Genomic DNA, 21,003 nt, shown 5'->3' on the forward strand with positions numbered 1-21,003 from the left:
TAACAGCCAACAGATTCCAATCCCTAACAGGGCCTGAAAAAAAAATCATTTCAAAAATGCACCTACTTAGAGCTAATCTTCTGTGCCATTGTGAACATGAGCAGCAGAGAAACAGCATCTACTCACCTCTCCTTTAACAATGAGCAAGATTAGTGGGAGGAAAATAAACACGATAATTTCTTGTCCAAAGCTGTCACTCAAATTGATGGAGCAACTGGATTTTTCCACAGCTGAATTAAAGGAGGCATACACACCTATTAATTTTATTGCTTTTCTCTATTTACCTGACTAAAGGGAAAAGCAAAAAGGGAACCTGGGAACAGCTAGCATGAGAATAGCTAAATCGTACTGTCAGAAACGCAAAACATGAATTAGTGGCAAAGGGTCTGCACAAACATCCCAGATTGAGCAGAACTGTTGAGCCAAAAAGCCTGCTTAACCCACTGCATGTCCTCCTGGAGCAGCACTTCGTTACCTTGTGAGATCAAAGCACGAGTTGACAAGTTCTGAAAACTACTGGGTGCTGCATTACCAACAAACCCATCGGTGCCTTCGTGTTTCAAGGCTGCTCCTAAGTCAGGCAGGACAGGCATGGGAATGCTCAATTTGTGGCTTACAATGCACTTCAAGCACAACGGCAGCTCCTAACCATTACATTTCCTCCAGATTTTTTCAAGAGAGATAGCAGCAGACATCAGGATACTGAAGGAACTTCACTGATGGAAATGTGGAGTGCCTTAAAGTTTCCATACTTAAACAATTACTGAGTTAATGAGCTGTTCTACATCAATAAACTGCTAGCTCAAATCAGCTGCGCTAATTTCACTGGTTCAAGATCCAAGCTGCTCCTCAAATCAGCATTACTGTGAGTTATGAGGTCTTTATAGCACTCATCTCAATTCTCCTCTGTCAGTGTGTTTACGCACCACTAGAAATGTTCCCTCCCTGCACACAGCCAACCCAGCTCTCTGGGACCTTCAAGAACACCCAGAAGGGCTGGTAGCTACCAAAAGAGTTCTCTTACTTTAGAGCAGTCCCTGAAGCTCAAAAGCAGGAACAGCAAGGTATATGAAACCTCCGCTTGCAGATTTCTATGCACCACACCTAGCTGGTTTTGCATACCTGTTGTTCCTGGTGCCCTTCGCAAAGCACCACCTCCAGCTCCACGTGTGCTCTGGCTCATATTATTGCAGTCCTATCTTTTAGAGTCTCCTCCTTTTCTGAACCATTTTCTGGTTCAGCAGGTGAGATTTCTACCTGTGCAAGGCAGAAGTGCTGATTCCAAAACACCTCCACAGCCCACACTAAAAAAAGTCAGGGTTTTTTTGTATTTTCAAGACAATCGTATGTTTACTGACTCATTTAGAAAATTAGAAAGTTTAGAAATGAAAGATTTTTTCTGTCTGGAATGGGAAATATTTTTTGAGATTTCTAATTTTAAGACAAAATATGAAGAATGAATATGAAGAATATGAATTCCTCCCAGTTTGTACCCCAGCCTTCAGTTCTGTACCACCTCTGCTGCAGTATCTCCATCTCAGAGGAAGATGGTCACATAATGTTTTATGTTATTACTGGCTGCAGCAGGATTGTATTTCTGTTCATTATGAGCACAGTGTTCACTCACCACTCATTTTTTTCTAGCTGCTGACTTTCTTAAATCTACTCTTTGAACTGTGCTCCTAATTTCCCATGAAGACTCTTATTTGCAGCTGACTTTTAATACAGTCTTCTCTTCCTCATACATATTCAAATATCAAATAGAATTTCTATTTCTCCTGTATCTTATTAATATTTTTGAACTTCACCTAGAGTTTCATTTGGTACACCGGTTAATACAGTGCAACAGATGTGCACCAGCCCCTTTACACAAAGAACAAAACCAACCTATTCCATTAGCATCCAAGAAACAGGAGAACGCAGACACACCTCTATGAACAATTACCATCTATTTTTGTAAACATTCTGCTGATAGACAAAGGTTTTTAACCACGTTCAGTGCTCTAAGTACCTTCAAAAAACAAAGACAGAGGGATGCAAACTGTTGTGACACACAGGTTCCATTGTCAGCCACAACCTTTCGTCCACAGCAGACAGTGGGCACAAGTGCACACGTGCAAAAGCAACTCGTGTATTCCCACTTTATGCCCTAAAACAATAACTGTTCTTCATTCCAATAAAATCCCCAAAGCCATCACTGGCTCCACAGAGTATCTCTAACGTGAATGAAGGATATTAATTTTCTCCTGTCTTAAATGTTTCTCTAAATGAAGATGTTTATTCACAAATACAGATATATCTATACTATATTAGTGTTTAAGTTCTAGAAGCAAGTAGCGTATGAGGTGTAAAATATTCACCAGTCTGGAACTCTTTCCAAAGTTTATGAAGAAAGTAAAATAGAGAGACTGAAATTAAACATGCAGAAATAATTGAGAGGCTATGCTAAATTTATGCACTGTGTAGCACTAAGCTAAGAAAACAGCGTCAAACAGGTTTGGATTAAACAAAGGGGAAAAACATCATCAGGAAAAACAGAACAATGGCATAACGTAACATATTTGTACTCGCCTCAGATCCACTCAGTGCTTTGGAAAGGATTGTGCTCAGAGTGAAATGTGAAGGGAGAATGGGAGATCAGGAAGGAGGATGGTGTTTGTCATTACAAAGAAAACTGGGGAAAGGCAACGAGTTGGAGCAAAGACGCAAAGTATTTGAGAAAATGCTATAGCAGTATCTTCATCCCTGGATTCTTATTATTAAGTAGAAGGCAAACAAATGCTTATTTGCAGAAACGGAGTTTGGAGCTCTGCCAGGAATGGTCGCATATACCACATGTTATTTATGACTGTATAAAGTGCAAGAATATTACTCATTTAATGAATAACTTGGAGGATGTTTGTTACAAGACATGAAAGGATCAGAACTTTTTAAAGGTAAAGAAAGTTAAAAATGGAAATTCCTTTGCTCTGAAAGCTGCTGTAAGTTCATCACAGTCTCCACCTGAGGTCTACAGAAATGTGTTTTCCTGCTGACACAGCCATCACAGGCAGCACTGATGGCCTTTTAACATCTTCTTGTCTCTTGCGAAGCTCCATCAGCATCTCTGACATTACAAACAGCCCAACCCTCACTAAACGCGCTCTCTACACCTGATGGGTCCTATGCAGACCTACACTCAGCTGCAATCTGCTCCTTCTCCTTTCATGCACAGTGGACATTTTCCACAGGGCTGCTCTTGCCCTCCCACTTTTCCACATTTTCTCTTTCAGCCCTTCTGCTACCTCATTCACCGTGTGTTGTCTCCTCAAAGCATAGACAACCCTCTAATATCCCTCCTGCAGATTTCTACCCTGAAAAGGAATGTTTTGCCCAAACACTGATGATGGTCTAGAAATGAAACAGTAAGATTTGTACTTTTTCCTTTTCATTTATCATTGCTTCTGGTATTAAAAATGCATATTAAAGAATTAATGAATGAATAAATAAATAAATGAACCCAAAACACGGAGCTCTCTGAGGATAAATTCTTTGGATCTGCATTCAAACTTGGAGATGAAATGGAGCACCCAGAAATGTTACCTTTTGCTGTTGTTCTGAAGATACCTGACATTTCATTGCAATATGGAGCTATTTATAAATGAAATCTAATTATAAGAAGTGTTCTGTACCCCTACCACCAAATTTTGTGAAGCAGCATGGGTTACAGGGTTTATTGTCCATTCTTTGAGGTTACATTACATTATTTTGCCCCCAGCTTTCCCCAGGCACAGACGTTTCCAGCTATCAGGCTTTGCTACCTCTGTTAGAACAAGCCAACCACGCCTGGCAAACACCTTACTCAATCTATTCCATTTCCAGCACAACTCAACCCAGTACAGTACATCTGGCACCATGTATCATACACACTGCACAAAAATTTCTCTGAAGCACAAATGATGGCTCTTAAAATCCAAACTTTGCCACACAATGACAAGGTCTTCACATTACTAGAATTGCATTCCCTCCTCCGCCGCCCCCATCCGACTCCTCATCAGTCTCTAGCATGACTCAACCCAGATGAAAAGCAGTAGGTTTACAAGTAATTTCATTTCTTCTAAGCAAGATACATCATACAGAGAAAATAAATAAAAATGTTTTTATTCTATTATTATTTTTGTTTCTTGGTCTCTAGTGAATTACAGGGTCTATCTGGCTTTATAGGCTTATTCTAAATGGAAATTTTTCTGCATTACTTTTGGCTTAACCAGAGTGGCATTTCCAAATGCAGCCTTCTCTGAGGGCAGCAGAATACCCAGTAGCAGGTCAATATTTCCTTCTAACTCTTCAAGCTGACAAATGTATTTTGGAACTATTCCTGCTGTTACAATGACTGCCGTATCTACAAGGCCATGGACAGGCTAAAAACTGCCTTTGCACAAATGCATTTTTCCTAAGGTCTTACGCTGAGGGCCATCTTTTACTTGGCAAAACCCCAGAGAGTTCAGCTAGACTGAGGTTTTCAACTCATTTGTATCAATGTCTCTTCTAAATAGTAGATTTTATTCCTAACACCTACCCTAAATCTCCTCTCATTTTGTCTAAAGCCATTCCCTTCATCCTATCACTAGTAAGCCTTTGACACCGTCTCCCACTGCATTCTCCCAGAGAAGCTGGCTTAGACGGGTGTTCTCTTTGCTGGGTAAAAAACTGGCTGGATGGCCAGGCCCAGACAGCGGTGGTGAATGGAGTTACATCTAGCTGGTAACTGGTCACAGGTGCTGTTTCCCAGGGGTCAATATTGGGGCTGGTTTATATATCTGTGTAATACTGTTATTGATGATCTGGATGAGGGGATTGAATGCACCCTCATTAAGTTGCAGATGACAATTGGATGGGGCCCTGTGCAATGCGATCTATTGGGAGGCAACCCTGGCCATGGCATGGGGGTTGGAAGTGCATGATCTTTAAGGACCCTTCCAACCTAAGCCATTCTATGATTGTTTCCTTCTCACTGGTCTCTTGCTAGTACTGTAGGCTGTGTTAAAATTTATACAAAATAAAAGGGGGGAGAAAAAATGACCATCATGTATCGCCCGGAGGAAAATGAAGTTAAAATATCTTACTTTCACTAGCCATGAGGGATTGAAACAAGAAGGAAAAACCTATCTGGATGCTGCAGAGACTCATACGTCATTACGACTGCAGGGTTTGTGGTTTTGTTTGTCTGTTTCTTTGCCTCTTTATTAGAGAGTTTCACAGTGTTAAATTTGGCCAAATGAATTATGCCAAATTTTGAGTATCTCCCAAATTTTGAGTATCCCCTGCTAGCTGCTACTTGCCTTTCCTCATAGCCAAATCACTTGAATTGATAGCTGTCATCACTGTGCAGAATTACGAGCACTCCTGGAAAAGCATCCTCAGATCTACAAAAATAGCTGCAAAAGAATCAAGTGGGGCAAGCGTGAAAAAAGAGCAAGGAGGGCTAACAGAGAAGTTGAGTTCATTGAACTGAAAGGGACCAGGTACTAGCTGAAATTTCAGTATTATAAATAGAACATTATGTAGCTGAACTAAAAATAGGGGTTTTATTTTTACTTAATGTTCCTCACTGCTAGCTGCTGACCTAGGAAAAGTGGACTCAGAATGGAGAATTAATTCCCCACAAGCATGCAAAACAAAACCACTAGCCAGGCTTCCGTGTCTGTTTGTAAAATAAGAAGAACATTGTTTGTTAAACCAATTTCAAGTGTCTAATTGAAAAAAATCTCACACATTGCTGCGAAAAGAATGCAACAGAATACAATTTCTGCAGAAAACCAGATGCAATTACGAATTCCTTCTACGTACATTGCTTATAACAGAAAATCTAGTGTATCTAATCTGATTCCATTGTGAACTTTATACGTAACTGTTGTCCTACGTTGTAAGCAGTCTCTGCTCAACAGCAATAATGTATTCCCATTCCAGTACCAGGTTTCAAGTCAAGATCAAGGGACCCAGTGTAAGTTTCCAGGAAAACAGTGTGCAAACGTGCCACCTGCCAACTGTCTCAGGGAAGCATCTTGTGATTTTCCCTTTCCTAACCACCAATTTTACATTTAAATTAAGAATCCTAATTTAGCTACAATAAAACACTAAAAGGCCAGCTGCTAAAATTGTTTTCGTTTTTTGCTTCTTTAAAAAAGTAAAAGATAAAACTAGCACACATCTAAATTTGGGTTTAGTTTCAAGCCCACAGGTCTCATCCTCAGGATGAGAAGCTTCAAACTACGGTTTTGGTTCTTCTTACAGAGATAAGAGGAAGCTGTAAAATAAAAACAGATCTGAATCTGAACTTAAGTTCACAGATGTGTAAGTCCATGGCTTTGTTTCAGATCCATCACTAGCTAAAATCTACGTGTCTTGATAGACTTGAGGTTTCTCCCGGCTATTTTTGTCTGTGGCTACTAAATGCTGTCTCTCTGTAATGCACCACAGACCCCAAGGGGCTGTGTCGAAGCATTTATTCATCACCACTTTCAGAGAAAGCTGAAATGAAAATGAGAATATGCTGATTTAACTTTGGAGAGTAAGCCATATTTACTTTGAAGTGTTTATGGCAACAACAAAAATAACTTGCATTACTTGTCATTGCTAGTCAAGTTGAAATATGGGTATTTATGATAAGAAATTATTGTTATTTAAAGAAAAGTGATGAAGTGCTGGCTAAATTTGCCATTTCCTTTCTTTTACTGTTGTACCTATTTTTATACATACAAATATACATATACAAACATACACACACAATCCAACTTCAAACACAGCTTTGGACCAGCACTAATAATTTCAGAAAGCCTGTAACACTGCCTTTACTTTTTCCTCTTCTCTTTTCCTAATAGCCCACATAAAACAAGAACTGCTGTACGTTCTCTTGGCCACAAATGGAAGGCAACACAACCAAGGAAAGGACAAAGCATAAACGAAGGCTTATGTGACCTACACTTGCCAGGCATAACTTAAATCACTATCATTTTTTGTGTAAGGACTTACGGAAGCTTCAACTAAACAGCATAACAACACGCTAAAACAGGCCTGTTGATCTGCAGCCAGAAACAATACCAACCCCATCAAGCCACAAATAAGTCCTCCTAAAGAACTTCTGAAGTTCTTCCCCAGATACTCAACCTGATCCAATTAAAATAATTTCATATGGACAATGCTCCCCATCTGCTGTCCGGCTTACAGTGACAATTCCCACTTCACTTGCAGGCACATCCTTTCTCCTTCCCCTGCATAACGTGTAATACGTAACTCCTGTATGCAGTATCTTTAAGGCGTGAGAAGACATTAGAACATTTTCAGTGAGTACTGGACACTGTAATTGGTTTCCACCTGATGCATGACTTCCTGCATTGATATGCAACTTCCCAACTAGATTTAGTTCAACTGCATGATCTTCCCCCTCACAATGAACACAGCCTCAAGCGTAGAAACAGGAACTCTTGAACAAGCCCAGCACCGAAAAACTCATTACAGCTATAAGATGATTTAAGAGTTTCCATTTTGCACACTAAGTTCCAGAGGAGTTTCAGGTTTCCTTGTTGCTACTTCTCTCCAGCCTTCACACTATCTATTCTTGGCCATCCTGCAAAACAGAACCAACAGCAGCACAGCAGCATCCCAGTGGGGGCAAACAGGCTTTCCAGAAAACCTTTTAGTATTCCAACCTTTTTTTCTCACACCAAATCTAATAATCAACCAGCTTCTCCTACGTTCCTGGTTAAAATAAGAGCACTCTCTGATCACAAAAATGACTTGTATCTCAAAACCCATCCTCCAAGAGTGCCCTCTGCGAGCTGTACAACAGTGAACAGGTTTGGATTGTCTGCTTTCGCACACCACACACTTGTAAATTCACCTCAGTGAAGACACTGTGGACCAATTAGGAACAATCTGTTATTCCATGCAGTATTACCCATTTGGGGATTTGGTTTTTGTTTTTCTCTGAGGTTTTTGGAAGCCCTAATGGGGCGAAGCTTAAATTAAATTGGGAACATAAGCATCCCAAAGACAACTATTAAGTAGAACATATTTAACACTGATTGAATATGATTACGTGGGCTGCTTGTAACCACAGCTGCCTCACTAACTAACATCACTTACACACAAAATACTTTAAATGTTCGTTGCTAGCAGCGTTAAAATACGAAGCAAAGCAGAACACAACAAGATGATCACACAAATACATAGCTGGGAAAGCTGTGGAATAAGTGCAACAAATGAGGTTCAGCAAATGCAAGCACAAGGTCTTGCACCTGAGTCATGGCAACCTCCACTGTCAGTACAAGATGTGGGACAAAAGGACAGAGCACAGCCCTGCTGGAAGGGACCTGAGGGTGCTGGTGGATGGCAAGCTGGACGTCAGCCAGCTATGTGCCCTCAGCCCCAAAAGCCAACTGTATCCTGGGCCGCATCAAAAGAAGGGCGGCCAGCAGGGTGAGGGAGGTGATCCATCCTGCTGCTGTGAGACCTCAGCTGGAGTACTGTGTCCATGTGTGGAGTCCTCAGTACAGGAGAGACATGGAACTGTTGGAGCGCATCCAGAGGGCCACAAAAATGCTCCAAGGGATGGAACACCTGAAAGACCAGTGAGGGGACCACAGGATTTACCTGAGGCGCGGAGCCACGCCGGCGCCCACACGTGGCCGCAGGGGACAGCGGGGCACCACAAGATGGCGGCCCCTGCACGTGGCGTGCCGCTTCCCGCCGAGACCGCTGGGCGGCGCTGTGGAGCGAGGCCGGCGCTGGAGCGGAGCGGGCCGGGCTCGGGCTGGAGGTCGGGGCGGGGATGGGCGTGCAGTGAGCCGATGGGAAACGCGTTCCCCGTGCGGCACCCGACAAAGCCCCTCGGTGCCGGGCTGCCGGCGAGGCTGAGCCGTACAGCCCCGAACTGAACGTCCCGCGGGGCTCTGAAGGACGGCGACCGAAGGGGACCGCAGCGATGGCCGCGGTTGCTGCTCGGCGCATCGGCTTGGAAAGAGCTGCGTAACTCCAAGAGAGCGGTGATGAAAACATGGGGAGTCACCATTTCAGCCCAGTGCTGGGGCAGCGCTGACTGTATCGCGTGCGGCCCTGGGTTGCTGGCAGCTAAAGTCAAGAAGTTTTTAATCGGGGCTTTCGTAGAGCGCTGAGCTCACGTTGCCCAAATGCGCGCTCTGTAACCTCTGGGCGCCCTCGTGCTGAGGGCTCCACAGCTCACCTCCGTTCTGTAATAAAACATGCCTACACGCGTGCATTCCTGTAGGCGTGTGGGAGCCTTCCCGGCCCCCAGCAGATCCCAGCCGGCTGAGCGCCGTACCGGCACGGCTCTGTCACAACACCACGGGCCTAACAGCTGCGTACCTCCTGAGGGGGAAACAGCTCCGAGAACGAGGACCAGTTCCCCGCTACGGCCGGCAGAATCAGAATTAGCAAGTTCCAAGCAAAAGCTTCTATAAAATAAACAAATCCAATGGAACAGTTAAGATTTTCCATGATATTTCACTTCAGTCAGTGTTAATACCACCAAATGTGTAGCTTAAGCCTACAATCCATTACTTGGTGCAAGCAGAGCATCCCCTTTGCTTGAGAACAAACATTAACTTTAAACCATCAGATTCTGAAATCTTTCACATCGCTTACATCAGTTTAGGCATTCTATAAACATCCCCACATACATCATTTTATATTAGATGCCATGCCTTCTTTTAAAACACGGGCAGTGCCAACACTAAGAAATGCCTGTTAAATCACTATTCCTGTCCAAAGCTTTAGAGAAGTATATAAATAACATCAGAAATACTCATTACAGTGATTCACGCCGTGCATAATTCTAACTTTTCAGCTGCATACTTCAGTTATGTAGCTATTCGTATTAATCATTCCTGGGCAGTGTTTAATCAAGGCTGCATTTCTTATGGGGTTCTTTTAAGTACGCCCCAATATTCAGGAACTTGAAAGAAGTCCACTCACTGCTACTTGTGAGCAGTTACCCTAACTGTATGGGCACCCAGTTCATCAGCTGGGAGAAAGACAGTGGTTAAACTGGATGAAGGCAGACAGGGATGCACTGAATTCTTATCTCTGTAACAGCATAGAGCTACAAACACATAAGCAATAGGTGCTGCTTATGCTCCAGTACTGCACTTGTGAGGCACAGCAAGCTGTGCTGCACCAGAGCACTCGCTTCAGATGAAGGGTGTGCTGAGTTAATTTACAACAAGCTAGCCACCGAGTGCTCACTGCAATATAACTCATGTTAATTTCCCCTGACAGGTAACTAATGTTCCAAGCTATTCCTAGTAGAATTGAGCACCAGCACAATGATCTTCACAGTCAGAGTTTAACACTAGAGCAAGAGCTAGCCCTGCTGTACGTACATTCTGCTGTTCAGCAGGCTTTCCTTCTCCTGAAGGAAAAGATGTCAGTATTTGATTTCCCAGCAAGAGAAAATACACTCATGTACCGTGCAGAACACTTGGGCTTTCATTTGTTAAATGCACTGATCCTTGGAAATATGACTGTGTACTCACAATGTTATGTATCTCTTCGGTTCTTATTTTATTGCTATTTGGTGAAAGATATGGAATCACAGAATGTGGTAAAAGAATAAAAGAAAGCTTCAGTGCTTTTACACTCAGGTATCAGCCTCTCAACCTAATCTCTAAGACAATTCTCTATTCAGAGATTCCAGGCAACACCAAATCTTATTTAAGATGTTTCTGGAAGTAGATTTTGTCCTCACAAAAGGAAGGGTCAAAGATTCAAAGTTCCCATTCTGGGAACTCCACTCTGAAGTCCTCTTCAAAGAGCATCCTTGTGACACCAACAAAAAGACTGCACCATTTTCAACCACTAGAGCATCTAATTCACATAACACATCATTTGTTTATCCTAAAAAAGTAGAGAGCACATCAAAACATACAGCAGTAATAGTTCCAGTTTTTCTTGGAACACTCACCTTTGCAGTCAAGCTTTACCAACACAACTGGGTCCATCCAGGTATTGAAAAACAAGTCACATACTTCTAACTAATCTTTTAAAATACAGCTTTGTTCCAAAACAGATGGAAGAACTAAATTTAAGACTGTTACAAGAACTAGCATTGATACACAAAGTGTAGAATTCATTGACAGTAGGCATTCCTTCCTCAAAAGGCTTCAAGAGATTTGTTATATTTAGCTCAATAAAATTTACTGTAAGTAGTTTTTTTGCTAAGCAAAACAGAAAAGTCATTTAAAAAAAAATAAGGGGAATCCAAGAGACATTCAGCAAAGCAGCTCCATTGCTGCATAAACCAACACAGCATCCTCATATCAAATTCTTGGCATTCAGAAACTTGTTCAGAACTTTCTGCAGTTAGATAGCAAATGAACAACACTTGTAGCTAACGAGGCAGCTTGATTAGCACACTGATCATTGATTTGAGCAACTGAAAGGCAAGATACATTCTGCAACCTAAGTTTTTCTTCAACAGCAATAATTGTGACTTGACATCCCCTTTGTAGTAGCTTATGTAGATGAACAACTTAGCTTGTATTTTTGGCAGCACTCACACTCTGACTGTACTCAGTATAAATCAAGGCAGTGCTTTAGAATCCATGAAAAAGTTCCATTCTGAGTTTGTAAAGCAATCTGCATCATGTATGACAAACAAGTTAACTTACAGCAGTCTACTCTGTGCTTACAGTTGGCAGGAAGAATTCTTCATGTTCTCAATAGAAAATGGTCTTTCATCATTCTGGCTTCAGCAAAAATACTAGAACTCCACTAATTGCTTGATAGGCCATCTTCAATTTCAAGCCACACTGGTTTTAAACTCATTTCTAGAGTGTTTTCATTCACTCTTCATAGTGTTGTGATAAATCATTCAGCATTTTGCAAGGAAAAAAAAGATGAAAGAAACTACCAACTGTGAAGGAATAAATGCAACTCAACACAAGATTGGGAATGTCACAGCTCTGAATGCATAATACTCCACACTCACTGATGCATCATTACTTAATAGTCATAACAAAACTATGACAGAAATGAAGAGTTGTCACAACAGGTGTCTTTTTGAGGCCAAAAATTAACTTGTGAGCAATTATTTTATTTTTTCCCCACATTCAGTTTACCTTTCTGGAAATTAGTATGTTTTAGGTACATTTATTTTTCCATCATTTCACAAAACCAGGGTTGAATGTTGGCAACTTGGAAGAGACATTGTGTCAACTTTCAAGTGGGTGTCCCTATGGAGATGCAATTGTCCATCTATGGTATAGCTCACTTCTCAAAGTTTTTGTGAGCATCAATTATTTTCCGACGCACCTCCCGGTTCCTGGCCCTTTTTTCTTCATACTGGAAGACAGAGGAGGGAATTATTAGTTCAACTATTACCATCAAACAGATAAATTTTAAATGCATAGAGCCTTTATTACTCAGGATCAGAAACAATATCTTTGACCAATACGTTAGATATGTAGTTCTTTGTATCTATGTACCCATTAATTTTGACTTTGAAATTAACATTTATTTTATTAAAGTACATGTTCCTAAGTTAGAGGTTATTAAGCTAAACAGTATTAGAACATTCTAATAAAGAAGATGCCATTAATCTTGTGAAGGAAGTTAATTACATATCCATCTTAAGTTTGACAGCCTCACTTCACACAAACTAGAAAAAAAGTTGCATTAATGCTGTTCTAATGCATTGATCAGGCTCTTTTCCTTTTAAAAGATACAGATTAACATGCGTGCCTGCCTCCTGAAGTATGAATTTGTCATCACAGACTTGGTCTATTTTTGATCCTGGTCATTAATTATATGCACAGATAAAGCAGTATACCAAGATGAAAGGAACAAAGGCAAATATGAGTTGGATTAGGGTAATTTTTTTTATAGTTTAAAAAAATAGAAGAAATGGGACTCCATTGTGAACAAAATCAAGAAAGCATTCACGTGTGCATCTCAGATGTGAAGCCCATCTTTGAAGTATGCCCCTGCATTAGCAAAAGTCTGAAGATTGAAGAATCTTTCATTACAGCCAAAAAATGAAACCTTCTTAATGCCTAAAAAGAAATGGAAAAAATCTATACAGATTTGGTACATATATCATGAGAAGCAAATAACTCTTAATGTTAAGTTAGAGCATATATTTGTTAATTTTTTTAAATAATAAGTATGAAAGACTAAGGAAACCACAAATACACAATTCCCTACATAGTGTAATAGACTACTAAACAGATGGATTTTGGAAAGGGTTTCCAATTTTTCATTCATTGTACTGTTTTACAACTGAAAGAAAGGCACGAAACATCACTTAACATTAACAGAACGCTTAATTTTTTTCCCATGCCATACTGCTAATATTTGTTTTTTCACTAATCTTCCTATGATATTATGCAGAATACAACAATGGACCTACAGCAATTTCATCTGTGCCTATTCTGTATCTATTCTATACCTGTGAACAGCTTTTCATAGGACTTTTGAACAGGGACTTCATAGTAATAGCATATAAATGTAGCCAGACTTTAAGAAGGTGAAGAAACATAGCCTTCAAGAAGTCATTATAACGTAAATGCTTCAATGAAAGAAAGAAAAATAAGGTTATATGGAAAGAAACTTGTTTTCCAAATGTGTGCTATAGCTTGGAGGGGAATGGTATTTGACACAAATAGATGAAATTAATTCCCACAGAGTAATGGATGGAAGATGGGTAAAGAGGGGCCCAAATTGATGTGATTAGAAGCAACCTGTGAAGTGACAGTTTTTATTTGCAGTATTAAATGCAGGTTAAAATGTTTATTTTGTTAGTATATCCAAACATAGCCCGTGTTATTTGTTAAAGCCAGATACCCATCCGAACTGCACTGTTTGTAATGACATATCTGAGCCTTCCATCTTGTTTATGAGATTCAAAAAGTAACTATTATTTAACAAAGTTTTGTGCAAGAAGTAGTCATCCTGAATTGTGTTTTGCTATTATTTCAAGACTTTCAATCTGACAAGAAAAAACACTGTAAAACACCAGCACACACATTTACATCTTCACAGGAAAATATTGCCTTTAACGGCATCCTCTGTGATTCCAATTATTACTTCCAGGGCCAAATCTTGCCAAAAGTAGAAGTGATTGCAGAGATGCACGTTCCTACCTCAGATTGGTCTCAGCACCATTTCAGGCTTCATTTATGCCATTTTTCTGATAAATTTATCCCCCAAAAATGAGGTCTGAAGTGCCCAACTCAGAACAGGCTTACATACCAAAGCCTATTTACTGATTTGTACTACTTAGTAAAAGAACACCATTTTCTATCATACAGGACTTTATTTTATTAGTTATTTAACGAGTTAAATTTATTTCTTACCTCTTTCTTTAAGCACTTCCGCATCTCACGGTCGATATCATTGCAGTGGCCAAAAAACCTCAGAACATTGTGCTGAGTCAGGGAGAGGAAAAAAATAATTCAAGAAATTCTTCCTCCAAAGCTCTACATTTCCTAAAAGACACTTGCACTTTGCAATATATCCCAGCTGGTTTTTCCACTTCTCCTTTTGTGAAAAATGATGCTTTAACTTCTTTACTGAGTTAGAAGCTAGAGCTACTGCTCATCTGAATGACCTCAATCTTGCAGAAAGTTTAAGGTATTCACCATATTGTAAAATCAGACTGAAATACGATACCTGCACTGAAGTCATCAAGTCTACATGGAGAACATACACCTTGTTGATCAAGGAATCAGTTGTGTAAGTTTCTCTTAGCACTAGCTTCACTAACATACAAAAACCTTGTGTTCTGAACTCATTTGCAATTTAGAAAGATGTGGGAAGATCTACAGGCAAAGGACTACATTATCCCAGCTATGTGAAAAATGTGAGTTGTTGTGGGTCCAGAAGATGCATCCACTGGACATAAATGACTGAAGTGTTAGAAGTAGCACAGGGGGGATGGAGTAAGATTTCTCCAAACCTCAAGAATGTATTCACCACCTCTGTGACACAGCTTAGCTCTAAAGTAGGTGCACATGTAAGTGTTACCCAGTTTTCATCAGGGAAACCGATGCACATTTCTGTGGCTGATGAGCAGCTAGATGGAATCAGAGATATGCCAAACACTATTAAGAGTTCAAGTAGTAGGTAAGGTAGATGTCAGCTAGCAGAACACAGCTGAACTTAGGAGTGTGTTAATAAATGTCTGTCATAATCTTTAACTATGGCAGTGCTATAATTAACTTGTTTATATCTCTGTTTTATAAAGGGCATCAGATGACACTGAAGCAGTTGCATGGGATAAATGGTTGCTTTACTGAAAGCTGAATCTGCTTTTAAAACATTTCTATTTTAGCTAATACAGATTTAACTTTTTATTCTTATACTAGCATGTGATTTCAAGGTGAGCGTTCCACATTCCGAACTAAGTCTACTCTTACATATACGTATATAATGTATATACTGTATAAGTATATACAGTGAGATGAATCTACACTTGTTTAATCAGACTCCTAAACTGTCAACTGTTTATAGCTCAGATTATGAGGAAAAAGGAATGGGTCTTCCAGAAACAGTTGTTTTTCCCATTACAGCGATACGACTGAGACAATATGCATTTCTTTCAGCAGATGTCTGTAAAAATAAGGCATGCATTTGGCACCAGAGCAGAGTTGTTAAAAAAACTGAAATAATGACATCAAATAGGAATTAACCTCTCTCCACTAGATACAAGACTTAATATAACTAGTGGGTTCTAGATCAGAAATTAACTGAATTTTGTGAAAACACAAATACAGGACACAGAACTCAAGATAAGGCTTTTTAGTCCTCAGTATTAATTTAAATGACATGTGAAGGTTCTTAGGCCCCTTTGGCATTTTTACAAGACAACAGATAGTCACTAATAACTATAATTAAGATCACTAACTCTTCAGATTTCAGTGATTTCAATTTCAGTACATCTACTTTCAATTTTGAACAAAGATTATTGCTCCTTTTAAACAAATGTGAAAGTAGTTTTCACTCTGTTCTGAGGAGCACAAATACGCACTCATAGGAAAGTTTAACTGTAGTTGGCACGAGATGGTATAAACCACTGAATTCTATTAAACACTCAAATATACTTTTGTCCCCGAGCAAACTAGAAAATTAAACTTGTGTACTAATACAGAAATATATTTGTTCAGAATATCTATTTAGATTCACAGAGAAAATGGGAAGAATATTTAACAGTAATGCACCAATGCTGCAAATCACTTACATTTCAGGGGCTGACTCATCTATGTCCAGAAGTTTACTATAAAACAAATTAAAAAATAGCTTCTGAATGAGTGAGATGAAGATCCTATACCACAGCAATGAAGAGCCTTGAGTTCCCTGAAGACAATTAGGTATTTTACATCCCTTTGCACAAAAATACTAAGAATATTTAAATGTTAATTCACACTTAGCTCTCCAAGCATGGAGTGTAAGGCACATCAGCATACCTGCACATACACTAGTGCATCTGGCCTGCAGGCAGCTGGTATACAGGAATGCTGTGAACATCCTGTGAGCAACAAACACACAGGCTAAAACCCACAGAAATTATTTCAATTTTAAATATAGGCCCACCATTGTAAAGCTCTAACACAAGAAATTTTAAGGTATATTTTATTTCCTAATGAAATCACTGGCAAAGTTTTACATGCAGTTGTCAGACACCTTTATCAGTGAAAACATCCCAGCTCTGTTTCGTGGCTGCTCTGCCTACAGGAGAATTTTCTATGATCATATGATAATCTCACCAATTTTCTGTCACTCATTTCCCCAGCCCACCCACTCTTTTCTCTGCTCAGAACTCCTTACCTCCTTGTGACACTTCTTGAGCAGACTGATAATGAGGTTACATTCTTCTGTGTGCAGGTGAGGAGACAGGTCTGGATGCATCTTACGTAGTGAGGATTTTAGCAGTAAAACAATCTGAGAAAATTTCCACCTGCCAACATTAAAATATGAATGTATAAATAAAAGTTCAAGTTGATCACTTAAGAAATTATCATATAGTACTAGTGTTATAATAATAATAGTACTTTGAATCAAAATGCAACATAATATGTCTAATTTATTTTACACACTTAAGGTAATTATAACCATTATATGTCTCTTCCTTATCTGTAGAGCTCAAATATTAACTATGAGTTTAAATTCTTTGTGATCACGGACTCTGAGGATGTTTTTGGGAATTTCTTTTTAAAGGACAATAGGAGAATTAACATTTCTTGAACTGCAGATTATCTTTTCATCCTCTTATTTCAGTTTTCTTCATTCTAGCTCATGTATTATATATATATATATATATATATAGCATATATAGAATCATAGAATCGTTCTGGTTGGAAGGGACCTTTAAGATCATCTAGTTCTAACCAACATATATCTATTGGATATAGATTGGATAAGATAACTATTATATGCATATACATATTTATTCTAGAATATGTATTTTTCTTCTTTCTACTCCCTATATATAGGTGGATAGGAAGAGGAAGCACCCTGATATTACATTACAGCACTCTGGCATCTTTTCAGTTATCTACGTGCTTCTTGAAAAATCTCCATCCAAAGCTTTGATGATGCTTTAAAAATCAGCTGTGTCCTCAAGAGTGCCAAGAAGAGGGGAATAACAGTAACCACTTAACTACACTTCTAATACAACTCAGTATGCTGTTAGCCTTTATTGCCGCAAGGGTGCACTGCTAAATCAAGTTTAACTGCACGTCAACCAGGAGCCACAGGTGCTCTTCTGTACAGCTCTGTGGGGGCACGAGCAAATTTCATTCTAGAAATACAGACATTTTTATATAACATCTCACTTAGAAAAGAAAACGTTCCCAGAAGCCATTTTCAAGACCTTTTGTCGAAAAGGATGAAACTGTCATATAATAATGGCTGGAATAATATGACTTCTTTGTTGTGGAAGATCACTGTACCAGCGAGGGAAGAAGAAAAGTCCAGTTCATACTAGGACAAATGGGCTCACCTCGACAAAATTCTCCTTGTATTAACCATTCTGCCAATAAGTTAGGAAGATGTCTTTTGGCTTGTTTACTTGGTGTTTTATCATTGCCCTTCCTCCAAAAGAGAGCAGGTTTCTAGCTGCAACACACCATGCAAAAATCAGTACACGTTGTGCTAAGATGCCATCCTTGTTTCAACACTCCACAGCTAAGCCATCTAAACACTGATTGGCAGTGGTCAGATTTTACAACTGCAAACTCACAACATTCACTTGCAGCACTGGCAGCTACAGTCTACTCTACTATTCCTAGAATACTCAAGTAATATATTTGGCCTGAAGAGCTATCTAAACGAATTTACCCTGTATTTTGTATCACATGTTCTGCTTAACAAGAACTACATTCCCACAAGCAAACAGAATTTTAGAATTCTAAACAAATTCACAAGCTCCTGGAGACCCACAAGAGTGCATTCTGCGGGATGTTGCAAACACATCCCAGTCATTTCTTTCAAGAACCCCCCCGTACTAGCTAGAAGTCTAACATCACGTTGTCTATACTCTTCACAAAGAAGCTGGAAACCACATGGGAGTTAGCGTTCCCTTGATGGAGTGACCAGCTCTACAATCACTTGAATTAATTTTCATATAGCACAAACATTAAATCTTGCAAGCTCAGTTACCTAACACCATATTCACTTCACATAGGCTACAATGAATTAGCAAACATTAAAAAATAAAGTGTTCTACTACAAAGTAGCAAAACATCATACAGTGGTCACTGGAGGCTTAACTGGAGCCTTCAGATACTTTTGAAGTTCATGACTGAATAGTGTTATCAGTGCTAAATACTGTATTTATGTTTAGGAGTGCCAGATGAGTCTGTCATCTGTAAATGATCAGAGAAGGTTAAAATATTTTTGCCAAAGGGAATTGATGGACAGATGAAAGGGCTTCAAAGGATAAGAAAAGTATGTATGAAAAAGGAGAGAATGAGCTATTGGTTTCCCTAGTTTCTTTTTAGTAAGGCTCTAACCTAAAATAAAGATAGCAAGTCACCATCTTGCTAGAATTAAGTTAACATGGACAGAATATTATGTAATAGCTCATATGGACTCTACACATGAAAAAATATATATAAAAAAAGGGAAAAGGCAATATAAATTGCCCCGAAAAAATATGAACAGAACTGCTGCATGAAGAACACCAAGTTAAACATGAAATCCGGGTAGAAGAAATAATAGCAGTAAAGTAGAGTTTTAGGAAACTACTGTAATTATTTTAAGACAAAAATGGACTGTGGAATGCTAAGACAACATTAACAATAGAGGCAAATATTTGGAAAGAAGTACTTAGATGAACTTCTAGCACAAACATACCAACATAGCTCACTGAATTGTGTAATAGTGTTCAGCCCTTTAACATATTTTATAGGAGATACTGCAGTTTGCACAGCTCTTCCTGCCTTGTTAAAGCTTACAGCACACATATAGCTAAATGATTTATTTGAAATGCTATAAGAACGAAGTGCAAATGTCTATTGGCCTCTGAAGGCTGGAGACATGAAGAAAGAGTTGTTGTTTTTAACTACCTTTTGAATACAAGTTTGAACAGCTGTCTCTAAACCAAAAAGCTACTTACACACTTGGTCAGTATATGAAATACCAAATATTAACGTGCAAAAGGAAATTATCAGTACTATGGAATTCACAAGATAATCACAGATACTGAGCCAGTAGTCAGAAACCAAAAAGCTGTCCAAAAAGAGCAGGGCAAGGACACCGCAAGCACTTCATTCACATGCCTGTTAGGACAGCTGCTTTCTCTTCCACCTGCTAGCTTCTCCTCCTGACCTCCTTATGGCAGGAATCCCACTTCTTTCCCAAACGAAGTTCCTTTCTTCTTTTCCCAGAATCTCCCATGGATATGAACCAATCAGCTCCCTGACACAGACAGAGAACTAAGTTTGGCTCATTTTTCAGGCTCACCAATTAACTTAATATTTCCACATGGGGGAGAAAACTGTGAAATAAATGTTTAAAATCAAGGCAGCAGTTTTCCTCAATGTTTTCTTCCATATTTCAGTCGAATTCATTGCAAAGCTTTTTTAAACCCAGTTACACAAATATTTTCCATTTCAGAAGTTGCACATATAAGAGGCATTCCACTTTTTGTCAGGTTTCTACGGACAACAAAGTGGGAATTCACACATGGTTTAGAAAAAAAGACTAAAATGCAAATCCTTGTTTATAGATGGATACACATTTCTAAGTCTTGTGAAGAAGAAGGGAACACAAAAGGAACGATGCCACTCTAAAAAGTCCTCTGTAGCACATAAATTGCATTTACTTCCTCTGAACCTAAACGATAAACATGTTTGGTAAATAAGATTCAAGCTGATTTTAACAGTCTTTTTCACCATCGCTTTCTGACCATCACATGAACGCCCCTCACATCAGCAGAACGGTGGATATTTACTGCAGAGAGGAAGAGATGAGCGTTCGAAGCTAGGCTGTACCTGATCCAAGCTAGCGAAACCAATGAAGGTATCAGTCCTAAGGAACAGAACGAGTGGAATACAAGTTTGCCTATCAAATAACGTCCAGCTTCCTTTCTGCCTACATGAAATTACGATGCTTCATTCTACTGGTAGATACTCACAAGCTGCCCGTGGCAGTTCTACCACACTGCAGAAGCACACCTGACCCCAACCAGCTCAGCTCCTCCTCATCAAAAACCCCGTGCTTCTACGCAAAACACACCAAAAAAGCGCTTATAGAAAGAGACTCAGCAGATAGCCACGGATCCATTTCTTTTGCAGATTAACTACAGCGCTACCGTTGTAGTGCAGCTCCAGCTGTACAAGAACGCTCTTCTTGCAAGAGTAGCTTTTAACCACAGCTTACTTCTGTTCCAAAAAGGATGAGCCAAGCCAGGCGGAGCCGAGCACGGCAAACCCAAACCACAGCGCCGGGAGAGCGGAAGTGCCCGGCCATGCCCGGCCGGAAGTTTCCTCAGAGGAAAGGGGCGGG

The 21,003-nt window shown here is 39.6% G+C and overlaps 1 protein-coding gene across 13 annotated transcripts; it reads right to left on the reverse strand.

Annotated features, from left to right (window-relative positions):
• Positions 1-12,052: 12,052 nt before the first annotated feature.
• Positions 12,053-20,987, reverse strand: CMC2 (C-x(9)-C motif containing 2). 13 transcript variants are annotated; one of them, XM_046899540.1, is made up of 7 exons: positions 20,810-20,957; positions 20,633-20,718; positions 19,776-19,914; positions 16,822-16,951; positions 14,352-14,423; positions 12,940-13,049; positions 12,053-12,339 (listed from the first exon to the last, which is right to left on the reverse strand). In XM_046899540.1, the coding sequence occupies exons 4-7, from the start codon at positions 16,900-16,902 to the stop codon at positions 12,294-12,296; spliced, it is 309 nt and encodes a 102-aa protein (XP_046755496.1). In that variant the 5' UTR covers positions 16,903-16,951; positions 19,776-19,914; positions 20,633-20,718; positions 20,810-20,957; the 3' UTR covers positions 12,053-12,293. The 13 variants fall into 13 exon arrangements, with proteins under 13 accessions (XP_046755496.1, XP_015148020.3, XP_025009994.2 ...); XM_015292534.4 differs by lacking the exons at positions 19,776-19,914; positions 20,633-20,718 and adding an exon at positions 17,996-18,111 and having other exon boundaries at positions 20,878-20,987; XM_025154226.3 differs by lacking the exon at positions 20,633-20,718 and having other exon boundaries at positions 20,878-20,987.
• Between the last annotated feature and the right edge of the window lie 16 nt (positions 20,988-21,003).

Source organism: Gallus gallus, chromosome 11, assembly GCF_016699485.2.
Source record: "Gallus gallus isolate bGalGal1 chromosome 11, bGalGal1.mat.broiler.GRCg7b, whole genome shotgun sequence".
Classification (NCBI taxonomy): Eukaryota; Metazoa; Chordata; class Aves; order Galliformes; family Phasianidae; genus Gallus; species Gallus gallus.

Excerpts from the sequence above, each read along its gene's own strand:
- CMC2 (XM_015292534.4), bottom strand. The coding sequence starts at position 18,024 with ATGGTTAATACAAGGAGAATTTTGTCGAG. Across the intron at positions 14,424-16,821 it reads TCAAGAAGTGTCACAAGGAG|CACAATGTTCTGAGGTTTTT; the intron begins GTAAGGAGTTCT and ends TCCCTGACTCAG. Across the intron at positions 12,340-12,939 it reads TTCACATCTGAGATGCACAC|TATGAAGAAAAAAGGGCCAG; the intron begins GTGAATGCTTTC and ends TCTGTCTTCCAG.